The sequence below is a fragment of the Syngnathus acus genome, chromosome 15 (genome assembly GCF_901709675.1).
Source record: "Syngnathus acus chromosome 15, fSynAcu1.2, whole genome shotgun sequence".
Classification (NCBI taxonomy): Eukaryota; Metazoa; Chordata; class Actinopteri; order Syngnathiformes; family Syngnathidae; genus Syngnathus; species Syngnathus acus.
Window position 1 is genome coordinate 858,104 of NC_051100.1, and position 25,403 is coordinate 883,506.

At 43.5% G+C, this 25,403-nt stretch overlaps 3 protein-coding genes across 3 annotated transcripts in view; all 3 read right to left on the reverse strand.

Annotated features, from left to right (window-relative positions):
* Positions 1-236: 236 nt before the first annotated feature.
* LOC119134607 (homeobox protein vent1-like) lies at positions 237-1,219 on the reverse strand. Its single transcript, XM_037271435.1, has 3 exons — positions 991-1,219; positions 691-920; positions 237-591 (listed from the first exon to the last, which is right to left on the reverse strand). Exons 1-3 carry the CDS (start codon positions 1,217-1,219, stop codon positions 334-336), a joined length of 717 nt encoding a protein of 238 aa, XP_037127330.1. The 3' UTR covers positions 237-333.
* Positions 1,220-3,707: 2,488 nt separating this feature from the next.
* On the reverse strand, positions 3,708-16,324 carry LOC119134608 (kinase non-catalytic C-lobe domain-containing protein 1). Its single transcript, XM_037271436.1, has 29 exons — positions 16,028-16,324; positions 14,583-14,781; positions 13,909-13,967; positions 13,602-13,748; positions 13,315-13,432; positions 13,097-13,221; positions 12,396-12,953; positions 12,184-12,298; positions 11,989-12,060; positions 11,600-11,661; positions 11,174-11,332; positions 10,965-11,042; positions 10,815-10,891; positions 10,595-10,693; positions 9,879-9,904; positions 9,330-9,643; positions 8,546-8,636; positions 8,376-8,473; positions 8,111-8,295; positions 7,853-7,963; positions 7,620-7,767; positions 7,442-7,555; positions 7,046-7,237; positions 6,767-6,849; positions 6,467-6,623; positions 5,754-5,876; positions 5,544-5,603; positions 4,737-4,891; positions 3,708-4,224 (listed from the first exon to the last, which is right to left on the reverse strand). Exons 1-29 carry the CDS (start codon positions 16,091-16,093, stop codon positions 3,993-3,995), a joined length of 4,023 nt encoding a protein of 1,340 aa, XP_037127331.1. The 5' UTR covers positions 16,094-16,324; the 3' UTR covers positions 3,708-3,992.
* Positions 16,325-23,722: 7,398 nt separating this feature from the next.
* Positions 23,723-25,403, reverse strand: part of LOC119135024 (adhesion G protein-coupled receptor A3) — a 63,742-nt gene continuing 62,061 nt past the window's right edge. Inside the window, 1 exon segment of the mRNA XM_037272329.1 lies at positions 23,723-25,208. Coding sequence (XP_037128224.1) covers positions 23,783-25,208 — 1,426 coding nt within the window. The 3' untranslated portion in view covers positions 23,723-23,782.

Consider the following 25,403-nt stretch of genomic DNA (forward strand, 5'->3'; position numbering starts at 1 on the left):
TTGAAATGCAAATGCATAAGGCAGCATTTGGCATGTGTGTGTTGGGGTGGAGATTTCAGGGGGCTCACGTAAAGCGATATTCAAAATGTATTTTTTTTTTTGCCTGGATTATTTGTAAAATTCTGTTTTATTATAAACGATATATTGGTGGTTAGACAATACAAATGTTGATATGTTGACCAGATTGGAGATGAGAGTCCAGTGCTGCATTACAAAGATAAATTTTATTAGGCTGTTAAATAAACTTTTTTCTGCAATTATATACAAGTCTTGCATGAAATCATGCAAGAAAACAGACTTAAGTGTTTGGGTGGGAAGTCTTTGAAGAGTCTCTTAGTAGAAATGTGAGCTGTGGATCATAACACGGGGCCCTGGGTGAGGAGCCATATGCTGTTGCAGGACCAGGTGCGGCGGCACAGGGACCACGGGGTAAAATGCTGCTCCGGGTGCTGGGAAGTGGCTTTGCTGTCCAGAAACGGCGTGGTACTGAATCGGATGCATATGTTGAAACATGACCGGTTGGATTTGAGGAGTGAGGTCCTGCACCTCCCGCTTGAGTTTCATCCTCCGATTCTGGAACCAGGTCCTCACCTGCAGAACGGAAAACAAATATGAATGAATGAGTGCCTCTCTTTCAAAAATGGTACATCATTTGATTGTATTAAATAGAACCATTGTTTAGAATTGTACCTGCGTTTCAGTTAGCCCCAACTTGCGCGCTGTCTTCACCCTCTCGCCAGCATCCAGGTACTTGTGCTTGTTGAAGATCTTTAGCAGCCTGTTGATTTGCTCCGGGGTGAATTTGGTGCGCACTCGACGCTGAGCGCTGTCTTTCCCGGCCGCCGCCTCGTCTACAGACAGGCACTCGGAGGAAGCAGCTTCACTATCGTAGCCAGACGAGTAGTCGCTTGTTTCTGAAACTGAATTGAATGTCATTCCAGTTAGAACAAGTTTGCGGGTGAGTCCAATTCAGATATCAGCAGAACTTACTTGGTGATGTGCAGCGTGTGGTCTCCATCGGCTCTGCAGGCTTGGATGACTTTGGTTTGGGCTGCACGTAACTTTTGCCGTAGGCTGGCGGGCTCGGCTGCACCATGCAGGGAATGTGCGGCTTGCAGTTGGCCACACCGTCCATTGCAATTGCAGCCCCTTCTTTCTCCTCGAGCGCCTTGTCATGGTGGCTCCGGGCGAGCCAATCCACAGAAAAGTACTTCACCATGTTCTCGTTCCTGGCTAGTGACCTGCCCAACAAGTGTCAATGGAAGTGTGTGTGTGCGTGGCAGCAAGTCCCGTGGGATCGGCTTTATAGGGAATGGGCCAGCGCGCTCATTTGCATATGTAGAGCGTCTTGTTAACGCCCGATCGATCCGCACGATTAGAACTTAATGGCTCGTTATTGAAGTCTTTCCATATCCTGTGAGTGTGTGAAGACCTGGCGCCAGTGAGTCTGTGACACCTCCCCAGTTGTCAAGCCCTGACTGAAACTGTGAGCTCCTGCAAAAACAGTTGTATGGCAGGCAGGCAGGCAGGCAGGCACCCCAACCCCCAGTTGCATACAGTACAAAGCTGGATGCAATTATTTAGTCTGGATGTATTCAAAAGACATCCTTGAGTTATGGTCACAGGAGAATTATTTTGCTATTTCAAGCCAAAAGCACATATCTGAATTAAATCACAGACTGTAGTACACAAGTATTTCATGAATGAGGAAAAACACATTCATGCCATGGCAGCAGTGACTATTGGCAGTTCAGTGTATTATTGGAGTCATCTCATACTGAGGCATGTTTCAAATGGATTTACTTTGTTACTTCATAGACATGGGAGTTGCAAAATATGTCTTCAAATGCAGGTGCACGGATTATTGCTCCAAATGCTTCTTTAGGCCAATGACAACATGGAACACAATAGTTAAAAATGGATCATTGCATTTTCCAATAGATTACTTTTCGTACATAACACTAAAACATTTTATTTGGCATAATTAGATACATAATGAAGTTGCGTGATTTTCTTATAGCTCGCAGATTGACTGACATCTCATAGTTCTATCATACTGACTATAAATTGCAAAATGAACTTGTCTGCCCTAAAAAGACTAAAATAACAGTTTGCTATTGGACAAAACAGCTACAATTGATGAAAGATGTGACGTCATCTACAGTTAAAGTGCATAGGTTTAATTGAAGTGTCTCTTTTGCAACACGCATGTTAGTATTGAATGTTCTTGTATTGACATGTGCGACACCCCATGCAGTGCGCCTTGGCGCCAGCAACGCGCTTTTGACGCAATCCATCCATTCACGCATTTCATTCACATCAAAGCTATTAGAGAGGAGAGCAACACAATTACTCACTGTTGAATGTCGAGCCATTCAAATGGAAACAAGATCATACAAGCAGTGAGGATGTCGGGATTTCATGCAAAAAAAACCTTAGAAATCAATTAGAAGAGGGATCTTTTTAGTGGTTGTCAAAAATTGGGATGTGTTTAAATCTTCATGCGTCCCGGTGACGCGACAAGACACCCACAGCCCCAACGCGACGTCTTACAAGAACAATGCCTCCACTAAAGTGATCGGTTTGTTTTATTATTATTCCAATGCTGATAAGGGGCCGACTCTGGTCTTGTCCGCTATCAAGCCTCTGTCTCCGAGAGTCCCCTTTGGCATTTTTAGGCTATTTATCTGAGAGGCTTTGAAGCTCCTTAGATGCTGTTAGATAATAAAAAAAAAAAAAAAGAGCGCCTGTGACGTCGCCTTCACGCTGTGCTTATTTCCTAATAGCTGACTGACAGACAGAGACAGGCTTCCACCCACCCCTGTCTACATGGAGGCCCACAGTTGCCCGATATTTGAATGTTACCACTCATTTTAAAAACGGCACCCATCCTATTGATTGCAATATTTAGTTCACTTACACTAGAATATTAATTTTCAGAATATTGTATTGTACCAAGAAGAATACAAAAGCTTTCAATCGTTCTTGCATTTTTATTGGAGGCTAGATCTGAGCCAGATATGCTGAATCAAGGGCCACAAAGCAAAAGTCCACAACTTAGTTCCTCAATTCAAATCAATTAAAAATGAAAACATCAAGGAATTCAGTATTATTTAAAAGACAGCTGTAAAATACTGTACATCTGTTTAATGGTTAAAGTAAATACAAGTTCAACTTTGATCCATGATACATGTAACTTGTAGCAGAAATATCTGGAAAATAAAAGTCCGTAAAATGCATCTCATCACACAGGTTATTTTGGTTCATATGATTTGGCAGAAGATAGAACTAAAACGTTAGTCATTAAAAGACAGCAAAGAAGTAAAACAGCACACAATGCAAGAGCAAGTTCCACACCCTAAAAATAGCGTAACCTACAATGTTCAAATGGACTAGAACACAATTTGGCGTGACGAAATGTCATTTTTCGATGTCAAATCTGTCTTAATCATATTCTCATGACAAGCCACATTCAATCTTCACTGCTGAGCTGTGCGTCTGCTGGAGAGAATAGCCACTAAAACTAAACGTGCTACTATCATAACTCAGTGTCATTTACTTTGGTCATGCTCTGAAATAGCAAGGCCTTTAGTAATAGCATTGATTTGCTATTTTTGCAACTCATAAAATTCTAAATTTGTACAGGACTGGTATTAAATAAAAAAAAAAAAAAAAAAAAAAAAAAAAAAAAAAAATCAAGTAAGCATATTTTCAAACTTTTAGACGGGCCGCACTAGGTTTGGAGAGGATACAAGTCAAGAATATAAATGATTTTTTTAAATGCTCCATATTTGCGATATGCTCTTACCAGCCAGCATGTGTGCTTGCCAACAGTCACGTTTCACAATTTCTTGCTGTCTTACCTGATCTGATAGAATGTTTGTTGTAGAAAAGTTTGAGAACTCTCATTTGTGCCGCCTGCCATGGTAACAGAGAATTCTTTGCAGCGGTTAAGCTATGGGTTCCTGACTGGGGCCTTGTAGGGGCAGGACTCACTGGAGGGAGGCCTTCACCTTTGTCAGGATTTCCTGAACCCTCCTCGTTTGACGCTCGGCGGACTGCTGGGAATCGGCATCGTCAGCCTCAGTCAGCCTGCTGCCGACGTCACAGTTGCCGAGCTCGGTGATGCGCCGGCAAAGGTAGGCCTGCATGTCCCGGTCCGGGCTGTAGGTGAATACCAGCTCCTGGAAGGCGTGGACCTGACTCACCACCTTAGCTATCCTCCTTTTAAAGCGAGAGGAAAATGCTGAGATGGGATGAGGAATAGAAAAACAGTACATACATGAAACTTGTCGATTGCAGCTCATCTGATTTTTCGCTTGGGCATTTTTCCTGTGACCTCATTTGGAGACAACATGAAGGACCCTGGGTTCAGCCCAAGCAGCTGTAGCTCTGCTTGTCTCTGCTAGATGTTATGACCCGAGCATCTGGCTTCTACCCAGCGGCTGTGAAGCATCTGGACCACAAGCTCTTTTCCAATCAAAGTCAGCTCCCACGGGCGCCATCTGCTACAGCAGTGGCACCCTTTCCTTCCTTCCTTCAACTGCCCCTGTGACTCAGCATCTACCCAGGTTGACAGGTTGACTGAAGGAGTGGGTCGCTGCCACCAATAGATACTTGCTATGCAATAAATGAAGCCAATTTCAGCAAAGGGGATTTTTTTTTCCCCTCTGGATTTTTAGTTTGTACTAGAATACGATACTATTCAATACCCTACCACCTGTTTGTGATCCTACCGAAGCTTGGTCCACTTGTAAGCGCCAGTGGTGAGCGTGAAGGCTCCGATTTCCAGCTGTTGAATATGCATGGCCAGGATGTGCGCCGAGGGAAGAGTAGGTCTTCTCTTTTGTTCTTCCGCTATCAGACACATGTTATCACTCTTCAGAAACACCTGAGGACAAAGAAGTGAATCCCATACGTACACATCAGGTCCCGCAAGAAAAGAGGACTTGCGGGACAGTCAGAATTGCTGGAGGCACACTGAGACAACAGAAACTAGCAAGATTTCTCAATCAAAGACTTCATGAATAAGGTCTTGGTTGGGCTGGATCCTATGTTCTACCCAGTGAAATTATTTCACATGTTGGAGATTTGAGGAAGGGCTCTTTGTTCTTCAGGAACTTGAAGGCGTGACTAACAAATCAAACAACTTTAGGTTGAACTACGACAGAGTGTGAGCCATTAGAAGAGTCATAGTCAAGTACTGTAAGTAGAAGCAAAGAATATTGGTGGTGTTCACTTCAGTGCCTTGCTCAAGGGCACCTTGACAGTAGACAGCAATGAGACTCGTGCATCTCCGACAAGTCCTTGCTCCTTACATGGGGGACATGTAAGCGTTCTCACCAAGATGCATGAGGTTCTTTTGAAGATACGTTTTAGTGGAAATGCCAGCTGTAAGCGCATCTATGCGAGCAAACCTGCTTGAAGTTGTTTTCCTATTGATTTCTTTGCCCTGAAGCCCACTTTCACAATATGTGGCCAGACTAGCCTTCAGCTCTTTGCAATCCCCGAGTGTACACGCACACACACACACACACATGCACCTGCACGGCTCGTAGCTCTTCCAAGATCTCAAGCATCTTGGAAGACAGATGTTTCCAAGCCTGTGGTAGAAAATAAAGACATTTCATTCTAGTCACCATACTGTAACCCCCGAAAGTAAAACAGAGTGTATTTTGCTGAAAGTCATTTCTACTACACATGTTGGGACTTAGACATTGGAGAAAAAATAAATAAATAGTGAGTCAACCTACTGGCAATTGCCTGACAATGGTGTTCTCCAAACCTTCAAGGACCTGCATGGCTGTAGCAAAATTGCGGGATTCATAGCAATGCTTCCCAATCCACAGGTACTTGGTCAGCAAGGCAACTTCTTCCTGGTTGAGAGGGGAGCATATAAAAATCAGGTCACAGTCGTTTGAAAGGTGAAGCTGAGGACACGATGCAATGCATCCATGATTTGAAAAATAAGGACATTTCTAAGTCACCCCCAAACATTTCAATGGTAGCGTATGTTGATCTGTAGAATGCTGTAATAAAGTCATTAAAGAATAGAATGAGCATTTTTAGGATTGACACAATTACACCGAACTCAGCGGAATAAAATAAAGAAAGACGAGGTGGCCCACCAACTGCGACAACAGCTAGTAGGACCGACCCACTGCGCAGCATGCAGGAAGGCTTTTTATTAAACACGCCCACTTAATTAACACAGGTGCCTTCACTTAGACAGTCAACATTTTCTGTCATGAGAACAAGAAAATAATAAATACAATAAATCAACATTTGGACAAAACATAATAGAAACCATATGATGGAGAGCATACCTTAACAACACATCACCCAAAATGTCTCTTGGTAATTCCAATAGCAGAGAGAAGTATAAGCCATTATAAATAAAATACATTATTATTATTGTTGTTGTTATTCGGCTCCACTAATGGGTTGTACCTTTTGGGCACCTCACCTTGATTGAGTCACAAATGACTATTTCACCAGCAATCCATTTCATAACGGTGTCAGAGTAAGCAAGCAGCTGCTGGAGGCGCGACTCGGACTCTGACGCGTGTGACAGTCTGCTGCGCTCTACTGGTGGAATTTGTTGGGAGCCAGTACCCGAGGAGCTGTTGGGACACGGATGTTAGGGAAAACCTATGAACATTATTTTGAATGCTGTTTAACATTTTTTTTCCCGGCACATTGTGGTGAAAAAGAATAACATTTGGATCATTTATGGAAATAAAAAGAATGAAAGTGGAGAACTTACTTGTTTTCCCTTAAGGGCTTGTCTCTGATGCCTTGTATTCTGGAATTGAGGAAATGGACTGGATGACATCCTTGGAAAACGTCCTGTATTTCAAAACATTGTACTATGTGACATTCATTACATATCCATGGAGAAATAGCTCTATCTAGTGGTCAATAAAAAGCGTGCAAAATAGCTTCCTGGAGTGCATGCCATCTGCAATATTTTACTTAGGAAAATGGACTTGTGTCGTTTGCTGGCTTTTCTTTTTTTTTTTTTTTTTTTTTTTTTTAAACATACCTGCTGCAGGAGAGTGAGTTGTTGAGCTACTTGCTGCACACTGTAATTTTTCTGGCTAAAGGTGAGTTTCTCATCACCGCTGGAAGGCTCATCCACCAGGGAGATGTAGCAAGGCACAGGCAGAGCTGCAGCTATGGAGAAGTCCTCTTTTGCAATGGAAGCTGAAGATTTCACCGCTCTTGATATCCTCCACTTAAGAATACAATGACGGGAATTAGAGAGTGTGGTAGTTATCCAACAATCACAGTAGTATTCCATTGTTGTTTGAATAGAATGGCTTTCAAATCAATGTTCAGGACACTATTCAAGACTGGTAGCTTGAAATATCCCTCAGTAGACCAAAACAGTCCCCTTGATAACAGAGATGAAAAAAGGACATTTTTTTCTATTCCTCACCTGATCCTCAGCCACACATTGGATTTGACTCCCTCTCCTTGTGCTCCACATTGTCCTCGGAGGATTTTGCAGAGCAGCGAGAAGGACACGCCCTCGACTATCTACGGGGATTACCTGGCAGAAATCAAGAATCAGATTTGGCAGTAGACAGTAAAATATGTTCCGATGATATGTTTACCACAGTACGAAGGAAGTTTTCTAAAACCTCCACAATGTTGGACTTTGGCGTGAAGTCAACCGTTTTGCAATCTAGAATCCATACATGCAACAAGTCCAAACTGCGATGGAAGATGTTAGCATCTTTTTCGGATCTGTCCGGACCTTCTCTGTCATGGAAAACAAAGCAATCTGTTCATGTCAATGAGCAACATTTGCCATTGAAGCTCATATCCTGCTCATTGAAGTTTTTACCTCACTGCACTGATGAACGTCTCCATGATAAACTGCAGTAAGTGCTCACAAGTGCAGAAAAAGCGATACGTGTACAGGAACTGCTGGATGAAGCCCTCGGAAGCAGCATTTCTGTTTAAAGGCAAAATGGACCAAAAATTGACTGTACTTTTGGTTACCTGTACCCTCCCACCCAGGTAAATATTCAGATTCCTTGGTCCAAATGATGAAAAATGAATCAAATTTCTGATTAGGATTTCTCACAGTAGTTCTCAATACCTTGCATAAAGGTATGCCATGAGACCGAGAGGAGTCCCTGCTTGCAGATTTCTTTTTCCTTGACAGGTTGCAAAGCTCAAGCATGAAGTGTCCTCAGAGCTTTGGGCAGCCAAAGACTTCAGGCCACTGGCAGACAAAGATGGCAGTAGTGCCACGTCTAAACCCCGCTGATCCACACGCTGTGTCTGCACAAAAGCAAAAAACGTTTGTATGGACATAAAGCAAATGTTGAGAGAAGTATGGAGTAGAAGTTCTTTGGTAGCACCTGAAGATATTTCTTGACATTATCCAAGAAGATCACTTTAGATCTCAGTTCTTCAAGCTGGGCCTTGAGTTTGGAAAGGATTCCTTTGTTTTCAAATCCTTTGGGACAAAAGTTTTTTTTGAACGAACACACTGCATTAAGAGACAATATGTCATAGATTGGCAACAAACCTTTTTGTCTGTCTTGCTGAATTAGTTTCTGGTAGAATGTTCTCATTTTCTTAAGATTCCTTGTTTCAATCATCAGTTGCTGCTGCAGCTCCTATTTACACACAAACGCCACATCTTTATTTATTTATTTCACATTGGCCCTTTTCAATCATTTTCCTTTTTTTATCCCTCATCACTATGGCAACAGATCCTTTGAAGCAAACTGTGCAAAATTACAGTCGATTGACTCTTCAGATGAGTTGTTGGTTGCTATTTCAAGCTTTCCTACAGAGAAGTGGGTCGCTAAAATGCGCAAACACCAAGACAAATCATTAGCATCCGTTTGCAAATGATAACTTTCTTTGCCAAGGGCCAAGTTCAACAATTTTCATATTCAGATTGCAGAAAAGAACTTGCAATTATCGCAAATTTCATTTTACCCCAAAGCTTGACTGTGCTCTACTTTCAGCAAATAAAAAAGTAGAATTCCATTCCAGGTGGGAGATGAATCAGCGTTTGTCTGACTGGAATGTATTAATCCGTCACAAATCTTAAAAAAAATGCTGATGAACCTCCAATATAGGTCGTAAAGAAAAAGAGGGAGCGAGGCATGGGGGGGGCGCTCTATTAAAAAAAAAAAAAGAGAGAGAATTCCCTGCAAACTACAGAAGAAAAAAACAACATGTGACTCGGCGAATCCACGGGTTCTGAACGGGGGTCCATTCTAATAATAATAATAAAAGAGCAGCATTTAGTTGAAGGTCAAATATGAGTCGCCGGAACAGAATTTCAAATCTTCACCCACCTGTGTTTTCACATCCAGGCACGACGATCCTCTGTACTGGCCAAGACTCAAGGCATACTGGATCACTTGGGAGCTAAAGCAGTCTTCTTCAAACAAAGCCAAGTCCCAGGCCGGCCTGAAGTACAGATCTGCTCTGGATCCCAGTGAGATGAGCTGCTGCTCTGAAAGCTGAGAATGGCTGTCCTCCAATTCCTCTGAGCGATCACGACTCATCTGGTCATCGCAAGTATAACGGGCTTCAGACGGGCTTTGGTGGCTGGCCCCGGCCAAGCGGTCTCCCTCACTCAGCCCGGCGTCTGAATCCGCGTCCATGTCTGCTTACACCAAGGAGGAGTGTGCAGAGATGGGCCAGCCAGGAGAAACAAAAGAGAGATGATTGAATCACATGGGCAGTGAAGAAAAAAGAAAAAAAACAAGATGGGGTTATTAAAGAGCAAAAGATTGAGACAGCCATTGGCACTGGGGAGGCGCTTGTATTTCAACACAACAAGGACTCGTCTGTGAAAGCCGTGAGCTCGAGGGCCATTCATCTTCAACTCCTTTTCTCACCATGTTTTTCCATTTGTCTCCTCAACCTCATTAGACAATCATAATAGACAGAAGATCACACCACGGATGCAAATGAGTGTCCTTGACCATCTTATCCTGTATTTTGCTAGCGTGCCTAAACTAAACAGGCCTCGGTTGAAAACAAACAAACAAACAAAAGTAAATCAATTCTGTCGTTTTGCATGAGAAAATACTTCAAAAAATAAAAAAGCAGCCGTAATAAACCTCCAAAAGACAATCCGTCAATAACTGCCCGCCCGACAGTAAAGACAATAGTCGCTAATTCACGATTCTTTCAAAAGACTAACACACAAGACCAAATGAGTAAAACATCTGCAAGAACACACTTCACCGTCGTGATTGAGTCCTTTGTGCAGATCAATGAAGAGAGACATGAAAACAATGAGTTGCTTTCATTCATGTTTGCATTCACACAAGTCCTTTACGCATCATTAAGAGTGGAGAGGAGCGGCTACTAACCACTTGAATGGTGGTTGGACACTGTTCAGCAAAACTTGTCACCATGGGCAACATATACACACATAAAGCACAACACAAATGCGGCTTTCATTATGCATACTTCAATTAAATGATGTAAAAAAAGAAAAAAAAAGATTTATTCATCATCCTTAGCTTCATGATATGCTTTTGGTGATTCTCAAAATTTTTGTCGCCTTGGATTACAACACAATAACCACAGTATCAAATCTCCTTACTCGTCAATTCCATTTTTTGGGCCGTCTTCCCCTTCATTGGTCAGTACGATGGGGGTGCTTGTGGGACTGAAGGTCTCCGGGTGCTGGAGTCCACTGTTGCTTGGACACATGAGGAAACCAAACGTTAGACATTACCTGCATGTTTATTGTTTGCCATGTTGTAGGTAGTTCAACTTTACCAACACTCAATGTTTTGAAAGAAAAAAAAAAACATTCCTACCACTGCTCATATGCGAAGTATCTTGACTCAAACTCATCCAAAGCCAAATCTTCTCCATCGATAGATCGAGAGACTGTCTGGGAAAAAAATGGCATTGGCTGAAAACAATGATCCAAATGTCTTAATGGTGACTGATGAAATGCCGTTTACCGCATGGACCCTCGTGATGAGCTGCTTCCACACAGTCTCCGCATTCGTCCCTTGACGGCTTAAGTAGTCACAACAGCTCTAGGATGGATGCGTATGAAAATCATTGATGAAAACCAAAAAGACCAAATGAATAGGAATAGGAATAGGAATAACAAGGATACAGAGGAACTAAAACAGCCAACGAATTCCAACATGGCTAAAATACGTACATGTTTAGCCACGGCAATAGAAGGTCTCCCCACGGGTGTGTTGTTTGCCATCTCAAGCAGAAGTCGCTTCAGTTTGCGAGGCATTACAAGTTTCTGACTGGGTAACAAATTGAACTTTGCCGTGGTCCACAAGATAGCAGCGACCCCATAAACACAAGCCTGGACAGCAACAGAACATTTCCATTGGAAGGCAAAGCAAGGCAGCTTGATATACCCCACAAGGCAAAAATATAGTAGTTGCAAGATCATGAAAGTTGTGAAGCATATACGGACGAAACAAAAGGGGTCCGAAGGCTGACCCTTGAGGGACGCCAAATGTCATGGCCGTCAATCAATAACTTCCAATGGTCACAAAGTAACTCCTTGTCTCCAAGTAGGACCTGAACCATTTGAATAAACGCCTTCAAATGAGTCGAAGCTGCATACCTTCTCAGTTACAATTCCATGCTCTTGACATTCAGGTGAAAGATAAAATCTGTCCTCAGTTCCTGCAAAGAACACATCATTGAGATCAAACATTTTTTTTTAAAAATCACAAGAATGTTCCTTACAGTTCAGAGGTTGGGTTTTTGAATCCCGGGTCTGTTCTCCTAAGGCTTGCCTGTGTTTTCAACGGTTACGTAGAAGTGAACGGGATTTGGTGTTTCTTACGCTGTGGTTTTGAACATTGAAACAAGAGGCAGCTTCCCGAGGACTCGCCGTGGACCAAACAAAAGAAAACGGGACTACTCCCTGGAGAGGTGCCAGTTGCTTCTGTCTGTCTGTCTCTTTCATGATTTCTTCAAGCAATGAGAAAAATCAAAAAGTGATCTTACCAAAGCTTTTGGGTGCCAAGAAAACCAACTCTCCCTGGTGGCTAATGTACACCGTGTCCAGGGATAAGAAAGCTTAAGAAGGAAAGATGCTTGCATACAATCATTTGATATTTCAGAATAATCTATGATTTTCCAACATCACATCAAGATTTTTTTCAGTTCATAAAAACTGCATCCATAAATTTGGAAGCTCACCTGGAAAGTCAGTATAGGTCTGCAGGGACGACAGGCAGGTGTAGCAGAGAGCCCAGAGCTCATTCACCGTGAGGCCCAGTCCACAATGAGCCAGTAACTCTCTTAGTGGGCTCCACTGAAGGAAAGAAACATTTAGTCAGTCGGAAGAATTCATATCTACTCTAAGAATTACAGACATGAATGTGAGATGCAAAGAAAAGACATTTGCTAACCTCATCCTGAGATTTGCTTTTGCTCACGTAGCGCTCGTGCTTTTTTGATATTTGAGCACCAGAGTTGTCATCTTCTAAAAAGGCCGACGTGCCTGATGAGGCTACATTCGGACTCCCTTCCTCAAACGTATCTTCATGACAGTCTTGAAAATGACATGAAGACTTGACAGCGTCTTCATTTTTTCTTCTTGATGTTGGACCATCCACAAGTGAGCTCAGACAATCTTCTGCGCCACTCCGCGAATACGACTCGCAGGACCTTCCTCGAGCGAGTCTCTTGTCGCAAACGGACTTGGAAGACAAATGCTCATTGGCTCCGATCTCAGTTAGGTCCGATACAGGTACGCTAATATTTCCATGTGGTGGGGTGGGAAAAGGCGGGTTATTGGAGTCCGGGACAGAGCAGGAGCGATTGAGCGCCCCCTTCATTCTGTTGAATCTTTGCTGGGCTCTCATGGTGACTGTGGAGCAGTCCAGCTCATCTGCTAAGCCCCTGCGCCATCTGTCTGCATTGTCTGCATCTTCAGCCCAGAGGGACGAGTCCCAACCCAAACACACCTGCAACATTTCACATGCACACATTGGGAAAAGCCACACAAGAAACAAACCAAAAGGGATTTTGGACAACACACAGCAGCTAAGAATGGAACTTGTAACCTTGGACTTGTTTATATGGACAATCATATCGTTCGTAAAGCAACCTGTTGTCTGGATAGACCGTTTGTCTTCTTAGTAGTGTTCAGATAGATGTCTTTGCCAATATCAAAGGAAGTCTTTTGGGGGGATTTTGCATGTTGCCAAATTGCCTCAGAGCTCTCTTGTCCATCTGTAGAAAGACACAGACAGAGAGGAAGGGGTCGAGTCAGAAATCAGGACAGAGAGCAAATGTTGACACAGTGAGCACAGATAATGGAAGGACCTTGGAAATTTGATATTGATTCAATGGAGAGCACACGTCGTCCGACAGAAGACAATCTACGGCACACGGCTGCCGACGAGGTGTTGCGCAATCTTGCTTGAGCCTGAAAGAGGATGTCCTGCCAGAAAAGATTCAACATAAGAAAAATATTGAAAGCCCAATCAACGTGTCTTAACCATGCTGACCCGTAAAGTGTACACATTTAGCAAGATAAATTGTCCACACAGAGCTTTGAGTGTTTTTTCCAAACTCAATTTCGTTCTTTTTTTTTTTTTTTACAGTAATACCTGTATGAGCGGTCGATCCTCTGGTTTCTTTTCCTGCATTTTCTCCAACAGCTTTTGAGTTTCTTCACCGAGCTCAGCCTCCAGTTCTGGTTCGATCACAAAACTCAGTGCAGCGGACAGGGTTGAGCCCAGAGAAAAAACATGGCCCTGAATCCCAGCACAAACAAAAAATGATGAACAAAGCTTTGTATTTGAAATCTAAATCTGATGTACTGCTAAAAAAACATCAGTGTTTTTTATTTTGGTTTTCACATTAAATCAGGATATTGTCACTCTGACCATAATGGAGCTTTTCAATATCTCTCACCTCAAATGTGCTGCCCGTATTGTCAAATTCAGGAGGCACAAAAAGGCCCTCAGGATCATCTGGAGAACACAAAATTATCATACTAGTTACAGTTGATTGTAATCTCTGACTGCTAACCATGAATCATCACGTAAGTGAAACAATCCAGTAAAAAAAAAAGAAAAGGATAAAAATTCACTGACAAATCCAAACGTTGCACCAAATCCTCACAAGTGTGAAAATAAAGAACTGCAAGATTGCTACGTAGCGGACATGTTGTCGCAGCTGACCCAGTACTTCTGATCAATACTTTATTTTATGGCTGCCAGTTGCTTTCACAAGATCAGCGTAGGCATGCAATTAAAGGTCTGTATGTGCAAATCAGTGACGGACGGGATCAATGCACAATGAGGATTAGGGACAAAAAACGCAAAGACAGACCAGAATATCAAACACAAAAAGGGACGGCAATATTTGATTGGCATTTGTAAAAACTATTGGATTAAGCAATAGTATCGATTTTTGAAAAAATAATAATATATAATAAAATGAAATCGTAAAAATAAATAACAAATAAAATAATAAAAAATAAAGATAGCAATAATGGCATTTGTAAAAACTATTGGACTGACCAATAATTTCGATTTTTGAAAAAAAATCAGAAACTGACCAACACTCGCGTGTCATCGACTCACCGCTGAGCTGCTCCATAAAGCAAACATTCCCGTGCGCATTGAAGGCAAGCGTGTCTGGGGTGATGCACAAGGTGTGGAAGAGGTGGGAGGGTCGAATGCTCTGCAGGGCCACAACGCACTCTGCGCACACTGCCCACACATCCTCCTCACACAGACAGCTGTCTCGCAAAGTCAGGATGTCTGCCAGAGACACGTTTTCCTGGAGACAAACGCTTATATGTAGTTATCTTCACATAAGCAATACAACAACGGTCACAATTTTGCACAAAGACGACGATGAAAGTGCCAGCGGTACCCACAGTAAGCACCACTGCTAAAACCGGCAAATTCTTTCTTTCAAAATATGCTGCCATGCAACAAGCAGAAAAAAAAGAAGAATAGGATTCAATGCCATTTGGCACACAATGTTTACCACATCCTCCACTTGCACCATTTGAAGTGATTCTACACAACTCAGTAAAGTGAGTCATCTGTGAGCAAACAGCCACAAATGGCCTCAGTTTTAATGGGTATTCCATCAACCATAGTAATGTGGCTGTCCTCTTCGTGTTTGTACAAACAACTGACTGCACTGTTTAAGGCTTCCCCCGGTCTTTTTCCCATGATGTTATTCTACTTCTGAGAATGCATGTTCACCTGTCACTGAACGCATTCCATTCAGAATGACTTTCAAAGGCAGAGAAGAAGGAAGCCAAGCATAGCTCTGTTTTGCCTTTCGTATTCATGTGATCTTACAGCATGACCACAGTTGCACTACTTGCAAAGCCATAAATAGACAGGTTCCCTTGACAATAATAGAAAGCCACAATTGCTAGATGCTGCCCTACATAAGCTGTGCTATGCGTTGAGAATCCTGGGGAGAGCGGGCAAAGGGCTACACTGGGAACTTCTGAGATGAACAGTGAAAGAGACTGCACAACTCACAGATGGTGTGCGATTTTGCTGTGTAATTGTGTTGGTGTGAGCATTTGTGGCTGGTGGGAGGGAGTTTGTTATCTCTGGCACTTGGGCTGGAAACAATCAGTGCAATTATACAACCAAATCCATTTGTTTGCCTGCAAATCTGTTAACCAAATGACCTCCATCCATTTCCTTTGTACCAATCATTCATACACAAGCACAGTAAATAAATATCTGATGAGAATAGTTGACACTGTGTGTTAAAACCTCAAAGAATGCAGGCAGTGGCACTAACCTCCAATTTTGCACAGTCAGACTGACGGATAACTAAGCATAGCATTGTATTTGTGTGATACATTCACTCCTGAGATGGCTGGAGTTTACACAGAATCCTATTTGAAATGCAAACCTGCGTTCAGTCTTGCAATTCATGTCATGATCAATTCCATGTGCCCGCACAGACTAAACCACCTGTAAACTGCAAATGCAATTCTGGATGATACCAACGTGCCTCGTTCGACTTACGACGACGACGACGTACGTACCTCATCTTCGAGCAGAGGAGGAAGATGGTCTATTTCATAGTATGCGTCTCTCCACGAAGTCTCCATTGCAGCAACTTAGTTTGGCAGAGTCACGCTATTCCTGCCACAGACAACGGCGATCGCAGTCATGCCACTGAAGCCCCCCAGAGAGCAGCAGTACCTCTGGGTACCCCCTGCAGCAGCTACCTTCGTGCGTCCAAATGCACCCGCGGAGACGCAGAAAAATGCCTGTCAGTGTCAGTGTTGTTCACGACTGCCGTCAAGCTAGCCATTTCTATAGCGTGTGCATACACGCAAACGCACGCGCACACGCGCGTCCACCCAAATCCACGCGCGCGCCTGCGCACCCAAACACGCGCACAGTCGCACGCGCCAACACACGCGCGCACAACCGGCAAAGCACACGGATTTGCTGAGATGATTTGAAATGTATACCATTCATGCAATTTTAATTGTCGAACTGACACAAAGAAATATACACCCGAGTGTACAGTACAAGAGCTCCAGATGAATGTTCTAAAAGTCGATAGAATGTTTGCTCCCTTGATTGTGCGTCGGTCTGTGTTAAAATGCTTCCAAATCAAACTATAAACAGGATCACTTGTCAAGTTATGGAATTCAGGTCAAAGTCAAGTCGAGCCCCTTTTCGACGTTTTTGGGGGGGATTTCTGAGCCTCCACTCAGTTTTCACATAATTCCTAGGAAATCAAATACTTCTTGGTTTTCTGATCTCCAAAACAGTTCAAATGCACATTTTTATTGCGGTATAAATAATCATGAAGCAAGTGTAACTTTGGAGGGATAGGTTTGTGTGAATTGCAGATGTACAGTTTGAATGGGAGAGGTTTTTTCAGGAGCAAAATCTTCTGCATCTCATCCCCGCATTTACCACAAGACGGCGGTAGTGTATAGACTGAGCCTTTGGAATTCACACGGTTAGCTTTCGCACATTATGAATTTGATCACAATTATAATAGATAAGTATATATATATATGCTACTAAGTGATAAGGAAAAAAGGGATTGTTTGCTAAACTAAATGGAAAATCTCAACATCTTCCTAGCAGCCACTGTAATTATTATTATTATAATTATGAATTATTCAGACCTACCTATCTCTATTGTCATGATGAAAAAGATTCTCTACAATGCGACACAACATTTGACTAAAAGCTAGGAAACCTTCAGGAGGCACAATTTTACTCAGGGACTCTTCCATTTCCACGATGGGACTGTTATGTCATTTCCAGCTGCCCTGCTTTCTCTATTAAAGGAGGAGGTGGCTGTTGTGTTAACAGACTGTTGTAGCAGCCTCTTATAATCAATCCACTGTCTTGTTTCAGTAAAACGTCACATGTGCTCTGCTCCTTTACAGTTGTACAAGGCTGTGTCACCAATGGGGAAAGCTATAAATAACAAAGACATGCCGCGGGGGAGGCAAGTATGATATGGTAGATCACTGTCAAACACTAACAACAACATCACCGATTGGCAGCTATCGTCTGTCTCCGAATCGTTCAAACACTTCTTTTAATGTTTGCTCTGCATCACAACACTCACAAAGGATTTTATGCATGGGGAAATATGACAGCACACTGGCTGCGGCAAGAAAACAAGTTATAGGCAATATTTTCATTGTGCTGAAAGAAAAGAAAGGTCTGTCTCAACATCTCCTGAGTGAGTTCTTTACTCGGGATTAAATGCTGGGATGGTTGAGTTGTGGTCACTCGGGGAAAAGCGTGTGAAATGTAATGGAAGTTTTTATTACGTACACTGTTTGAGGGCAAATCTTCCCGTGTCCTCTTGGAACTAAAGGTGAGCTGGTTTCTCTTTTTTCTTATGGCGGCAGCAACCACAACACCAAAGTCATACCGTTGATACTGTCAATCACCCAAACACCATTGTTGTATATACTACGAATGCCCATATTGCTTCCTCGTTCCGACTTTCTTCTATTTTTCTTCACCCCTCTTCTCGATCACTTTTCATCCCAATGAATCGGGGCAGATGCCAGGTTACCCAAACTGTTGATCATCGGAGCCTGGATGAATCAGAGATGTACCTGAGGCCCACATGACAAAGCCAATCCACCCTAGCCTGGCTCACGTTAAGTGATCTTAAGTGAGTCAAACAGAGAGTCCTGGACAATCCTGGATAAGTGACCCCCTGTGATGATGGTTATCCTCTCTCTCATCAATTCAATAAGATCAAATGACTGAACCTGAAAGTACTTGAGGAACCTGCTCTTGCTGCGTCGTTGCACAGTGCCCCCCCCCCCCCCCCCCCTCTCAACAATCACTCATCTACACATGCAACAGAAAGAAATCGGAAGAGTACGATGGTGCTTTCCCACACGTATGTACGTATCTTGCTGCAATGTCACTGCCAGTAACTAAATAAATGTACAAGCGGCTAAATGCTAAAACAAACACACGAGCTGAAATGCAGTTCAAACAAGGATAAGAAGCAATCATAGGATATTATTCAAACGCCTTCCTGTTTTCATTCCCTCTTTGATTTGGGCACCTCACGCTCTGCTCTGTGTGCATTTGCCCCCTCATAAGCCTCAAATTACCTTCCCCAAATCTTCAACCACCTGTCTCCTCTCCTAGCCGGCAAATGAGTCAAGAAGCTGTTATTTTTTGTCGAGGGCGGCATTAGCATGACCATCACAGCCTTCTAGCGCAAGTCATGGCAGGGAGGAGTGAGTGCTATTTGTTATTGGCAAAAGAATGTGTGGAGGAAAAAGAAGGATGAAGGCAGGCAGGCAGGCAGGCAGGCAGACAATTACAATAGAGCCAGGATAACATGGCCTACAAGGCTCTGATTTAAGATGATAAAAACGTCATCTTTAAGAAGGAGGAAAAATGCATTCGTGTACAAAGCCTTCCCCACTCAATCATATGAAGTCCTGTGCATTGTGTTGTGAATGCCTCAGTGAAAGCACAGAGCAAGTGTATGCAAAGTCCCGCTTGTTATTCCACATTTGATTACTCATGCAAGCCCACAGGCGTAATACATTGTCATCGCCTAACAACACGGGCACTTTCTCACTTGGCTTCTCCCAGCTCAGCCTCATATTTACTCGCCTGTTTCATACATTGCCGAATTAAACTAGAAGTCCTTTTATGACATATCGTTGCAAACAGAAGAAAGTTGCAATGAAACTGCTATATATTTTTTCTTGACCATACACCATGCCCACAGTATACGAACAAATCTAGAGTTTCCGGGACATTGTCAGATTTGCGACCTTCGGGCAACTCAGAGCTATACGTCCAGCCACTTTCTATAACAATTGTTTTCATTGGAGTGGAGGCAAGAGGCGGCCGGCCACCAGCCAATTGCAAGGCACATAGGAACAAGCAAGCCATTCACACTCCAATTCACACCCATGGGCAATTTAGACACTTCAATTAACCTAACATGCACGTTTTTCAAATGCAGGAGTAACTGGGAGAAAATTGATGCAAGAAGGCCTGAGAAGAGATTCAGAGCTACACATTTAGAAAAAAAACAAAGACAACTTTAAAAGATTTAAACAAAAAAACCTTCTTGACGCGTCAAACATGTTTCACCATGGTTACGCCGCTCTTCTGGTGTTACCTTTATTTATGAACAAAAAGTCAGACTTTGTTCTCATGAAACAAAAGCAAACTATTCCCACAAAAGCCCTCACCAATATTTTCAAGTGTATTTACAATCACATAAGCCCTTCTGGCGGCCTCCCTGTTTACTTTGTTTCTAAATCTTTAGTGAGCCAAGGCACATATTTGACATGAGATAAATAAAAATGCCACCACACACCAACAGAAGAAAAAAAAAAAAACATCATACTATGTGGATACACAGCTTAATGATGTACTTTTTGCCATCTTGTTGACGAGCGAGCACTTCATTGTTCTGCTTGTCAATAATTTGGTCATTGCTGGTATAGACGGACAAACAATGATGCATTAGTTGTAGAAATGTTTATTTTTGGGGACCAAATAAAATATGATCCCTCACGACACTCTGTGCTGCTGCACACGGATTAGAAATGATTAGGAATTAGAAATTGACATCCACTTCCATTGTGCGCTGCCAAGTTTCGGATTGTATGAACGATGCACGGCCTGACGCTTCGTACCATTACGTGCACATAACGCAGCGCCGACCACAAAGAGACAGCATCAAATGTAGAAATCCTGCCCCGCAGCAGCTCACACATCACAGTGAGGCAAGAACTGAGGGATCAAAACAAAACGCACGTTCAAAAATGTGCATGAGTGAGAAAAATGGCAAAGATACTCTCACCAGTGACATGGTGAAAAAATACATTTATTGGAATCTGTGTCAATGTAGAAAAAAGTGAAAACTGGCTTTGGGTTTTGTCACAGTACCACTGGTCAGTTTTCAAGCAGCTGCGAGGTGACCCAAAACAAAGCCGTCATGCTCATTTGGGACAGCACATCTGCTACTGCTGACTAGAATAGAGTAGAGTAGAGTAGAGTAGAATAGAGAGGGTCTTCTACAGTGGCACTATGACACCAAACACATTGAAAGCAAACACTTAGCAAATACACTTGTACAGCCATTAACAGAGACCACCATTTCCTTCTTTCTCAATGTCTTGTGTTGAGAGAGCTACGTATGTGTCCGTCATAGGATCCGTCCGTGACTGGCTGGCCACCACCATGCTTGTGCCCGCCCCCAAATTGAGGCACAGTCGTCTCAAAGTAAATGACCATTTTGAATGGAATTTGATGACCTTTTATTGTCTATCTTTGTATTAAAAAAATACTGGTGCTGAGTTCTTTATCACTGAGACATTAAAAAAAGAAGGAAGAATACAACGGGATGATTTGGTTTTATTTATGCCAAGACTGTCTATGTACTGTATACTATGGACTGTCAATGTTTTTCACTTGCCAGCTGGTGACTCTCCGTACATAAACATATGCGTGTAAATGTATGTGAGACAGAGAGAGCGAGCGAGCGAGAGAGAGAGAGAGAGAGGGACAGAGAGACAGAGAGATAAAAGAGAGAGACTGTTCCAAATGAATGTCTCTGTTAACTGGAAAGGCAAAGTGAACGGCTGGCAGCATCTGAGTGACTACAAGGATATGGGCCAATATTTCAGCACTCAAATTGAGCCTGTAATAAATAATTTTGTCCAAAAGTGGAGAATAAACTCCAGAGGGAGATTGAAGCATTGTCTAAGAATTCAATTGGGGTTTCACTTTATAAAAATAAATGGCACTGAGCATCACATGATTGCCCCCCCCCCCTCTCATTTCGACAGAAGACACACTTTTTAATCTTAGTTATTCTTCCAGTCTGAACAACCATTTGCAGAATAATCACACTTAAAGAATGTATTCGGAGAGGCCAACATTAGCATGGGTAGTGCATTTGTATATCTGATACATCAGGAAAAGTCTCACAACACTTGGAGTATCTGCATACGCATGTTAATGGTAAGAAAAATGACAAAGGCATTCGAAAACAAAAGACATTTCTAAACTCAGATACTGAGTATTAAAATTGAGAGGGCAGTATTTTCCCATGACTTTATATATAGAATTATTCAATTTATAAATATTTTAAATCTGGTAGAAAACAACTAGGAACCATTTTTATTCACGTAGACAAATGAAGAAAGACAATGCGCATGCCCAGGTGCTTTTGCGAGAACAGGGTTTGCGGTCTAAATGCTGATTATATGCACTTTTGTCTTTTTTTTAAACTTTTTTTATCTTTTTGATGAAATCTGTTAACCTCGCTCAGCTCCCCCCTCCCCAAAAAAATAAACACACACAATCCATTAACACAAACATGCGGGTTTCAGTTGGTACTCACAACCTCTCTCTTGCCTTCTTCTTTAGAATATTAAATCCTTCATGACAAACACTATCTATCTATAAACATCTGAAGTTCCATTTCTATTTTAGGGTTCTTTGGGCAAATCTGTAACTAATGAGTGATAGGAACTAAGGCTTTGACAGAACTTGTATATAATGAAGTGCAGCAGTCCTTTAGGTCAAGTCAAAGGCAAATGAAATCCTCACAGGTGGACAATGTTAGAGAAGCAATTGAAGGTTTTTAATTCTACCTTGGGAGAGAAACACTAATATCACATTAAGTCAAAATCTTGTGCAATGATCACCATACACTTTTTTTTCTGGACCTTCAGAATGCACTGGAATTTTGACGTTAATATAATTTGTGTATGTAAATAAAAAATGACAAGATTTTATATTTAACGTGTCATATCCTTAATATCTTTGCATACTGTTAAATATCTAAAATGTACGTTTTTTTTCTTGAACTTAAATATCAGTAGTCTTCTGTTATGCTTGGTGTTTTTTGTCTTGCTCCCATTGTCGAGACAACTTGAAGAGTGTACAGTGGTGCCTTGAAATTTAAGTGAGCCCACTCACAGTGTTTTCGTTGAGGCATTTGTTTTGCTTTGACTTGTGACCAAAAACTTGAAATACGAGCTCGCACTGTTTGGTGACAGTGAACTCGACTCACTTGGCAAGAAGCAACAGTTTGGCAGATAAACATGCCTCTCGCCAAGTTGATGCTCACTCTCTAAACTAAACCGAGGATCCAGAATTACAGATTGTGGTGCCATTTCAATGGTGAAGACGTGTGAGTGTTTTGAGAAAAAATGAAATTGCAAGGCACCACTGTATTTCTTTTGTGACTGAATAAAGTATCTACAGTATCTGTCAATGTGGTTACAGGCGCAACTGGAGATTCAGAGGCTCATTAAGACAAACTGGAGTCACATTGATACTGTTGTGAACACGTCTCTTCAGAGAAAAAACAAAAGAAAGAATCGTGACAACACTATACGGAACACAAAATCAATACCACCCTGAAAAAGCATGTTTGATTTGACTTTTTTCTCATGTCTTGGATGAATATCACGTTGATGCCAGGCAACATCATCTTTGTCTGTTAATTTGAAAATGTCTTGTACATATTCACAGCTGTTTGATTGAATGGCAAAGAAACCCACCAAATCGAAAATTGCTGGTTTAGTTGTCTAAAATACGGATGCGACGAGTTCGTTAAAGTTTTGGTTAATTTGATGGATGCAGACTCAAAGGGTAAAAAAATCTTGCAGCTTGTTGCCTTTGAGCACAAACACACAGTATCCATACATAACAGCCATTCAATTTCTTTTTTACATAAAGATATCTGATATCTTTTGTTCATGTGTATCTTCTGAAATGTTGGTATATTTATCTTGACGGAATAGATTGTTTAGTGAATGGGGAGATTTCGGTCCAGTAGAAGAGCACACATACAAATATGAGGACACTGACTGAGATGTTTAAAAGGTTTTTCAATTCTGGGAGACATGTTGTTTTTTTTTCCTTGTCGGTTTTTGGTGGCATGAAATGTCGCTGCTGCTGCGGCTGCGGCTGCGGCTGCAGGCTGCAGGCTGCTGCTGCTGCTGCTGCTGCAGGCTGCTGCTGCTGCAGGCTGCTGCAGGCTGCTGCTGCTGCAGGCTGCAGGCTGCAGGCTGCTGCTGCAGGCTGCTGCAGGCTGCTGCAGGCTGCTGCAGGCTGCTGCTGCAGGCTGATGCTGCAGGCTGCTGCTGCAGGCTGCTGCTGCTGCTGCTGCAGGCTGCTGCAGGCTGCTGCTGCAGGCTGCTGCTGCTGCTGCTGCAGGCTGCTGCTGCTGCAGGCTGCAGGCTGCTGCTGCTGCAGGCTGCAGGCTGCTGCTGCAGGCTGCTGCTGCTGCTTGAATCCATCCCAGACTACACAGTAGTTTCATTCTTCCAGGGTCCAGTGCGTATATTCCCTGTACTGTCTGAGCTGTAAAGGAGTCCCTCGTGCAAGCCGCCCTTTAGAATCCCATTCTGATTGGGCGGATTCTGCGTGTAAGATTGTCTGCGCGGGCCGTGCATTTCCAAATGGTGATGCGTGATCGGCTCCTCCTCCGCCACTTTGCTGCACCCGCACAGGAAGACGCCAGCGTCGGCCGTCTCCGCCGGGCACAGGGAAGGGAAAATGTCGGCCTTGGCGCAGCACATATGCCGATGGCAGGGATTATGACACGCCAGGGCCTCGTGCGCAGCTGCCGCTTGGCAAGTATGATGCCCCTCGTGGAGGCCCTCGTGGACCTGATGCGGACACGTGTGGATGTGACGCTCGTGGCTGCTGTGGGGGCTGTCAGTGTGTGAGCTGTGCACGCTGCCTCCGTCAATATTGGAGGGGATATGATAGGCGTATTCCCTCTCGCTCCCCGCGCCGCCGCCGCCGCCGCAAACGCTGGTGCCGGACCGGCGGCTGAGATGGCGGCTTTTAGTCCTGATGCTGCTGCTGCTCTTCAAACAGGGGTGCAACTGGATGCCCGGCCGGTAACCCTCTGGATCGGCGTGAAGCAGCACGTGTGTGGCAGTAGGCTCCTCCTCCATCAGCTGCTGGCTATGCAGGGCGGCGCAACATGGAGTCACAGGCGTCAGACACGTTAGGTGATTTTGTGACGATGGGAGGGCAGCGTGTTTACAGTGATTGACGCCGCCGTGACTACAGCTCATCAGCGCTTTACACGGCGAATCGTGGTGGCAGTGAGCGTGTCCGTGCGAAGGGGTATCTCCGTTGACGTTGACTTTTGGCGGCACTTGGCCCGGCCCGTGGGCACCGGAGCAGCCGTTGGCTCGCCCCCCGGGACAACAAGAACACCAGCAATGCCAGACATCGTCCCGTTTGGCACAGTGATGGATGAGGATGAAGAGGCCCAGCGTGACAGAGAAGGCACCGTACAGGCAACTGAAGATCATGTCCAGGAAATGACCCTGTGACACAGCCAGTGCCCCAAAAGTCCACGTGGCCAGGAAGAGGAAAAGCGTAAAGGCCGCCGTGCGTAATTGGGCCTTGAAGGAGTGCTCGTTGGCCAGCAGGGCGGGATTAACCGGGACGCCCGGGCAACCGGCGGGGCAGTGGCTCCCGGAAGGTTGGGCCGTCAGGGCGCCGGGCTCGGCCGCCTGCTGGCACTGAGTCGGCACGTCGACGGAGGCCAACCTTTGGTGCTCTTCTGTCAAGCGCTTGAGCTCGTACTTCTTTTCGGGGCGGCGCCGCAGTTGAATGAAGGTACACAGGAAGTAGATGCACGTCACCAGGACGATGAGGGCAACTGGGCCGAAGAAAGCGCCCAGACTTGGCTCCCAGGCCATCCAGCAGCTGCAACACGCACGGAAATAATTAGATAACAATCCTAACGGCAAAAATGTCAAAGGTCAAATACGATTTTCTTTGTTGAAGCCCAAAACAACCTTATTAAAAGACAGGAGACATTCCCATTCCATTGACATGCAGCATAACAATGATCAAGAGCACAGAATTTTACAAACAAAATCACGGATCAAAGAAATGACA

Excerpts from the sequence above, each read along its gene's own strand:
- LOC119134607 (XM_037271435.1), bottom strand. The coding sequence starts at position 1,219 with ATGGTGAAGTACTTTTCTGTGGATTGGCTCGCCCGGAGCCACCATGAC. Across the intron at positions 921-990 it reads CACACGCTGCACATCACCAA|TTTCAGAAACAAGCGACTAC; the intron begins GTAAGTTCTGCT and ends CATTCAATTCAG. Across the intron at positions 592-690 it reads TGGGGCTAACTGAAACGCAG|GTGAGGACCTGGTTCCAGAA; the intron begins GTACAATTCTAA and ends TCCGTTCTGCAG.
- LOC119134608 (XM_037271436.1), bottom strand. The coding sequence starts at position 16,093 with ATGGAGACTTCGTGGAGAGACGCATACTATGAAATAGACCATCTTCCT. Across the intron at positions 12,299-12,395 it reads AAAGCAAATCTCAGGATGAG|TGGAGCCCACTAAGAGAGTT; the intron begins GTTAGCAAATGT and ends TCTTTCCTTCAG. Across the intron at positions 9,644-9,878 it reads GAGACAAATGGAAAAACATG|ACATGGACGCGGATTCAGAC; the intron begins GTGAGAAAAGGA and ends TGGTGTAAGCAG.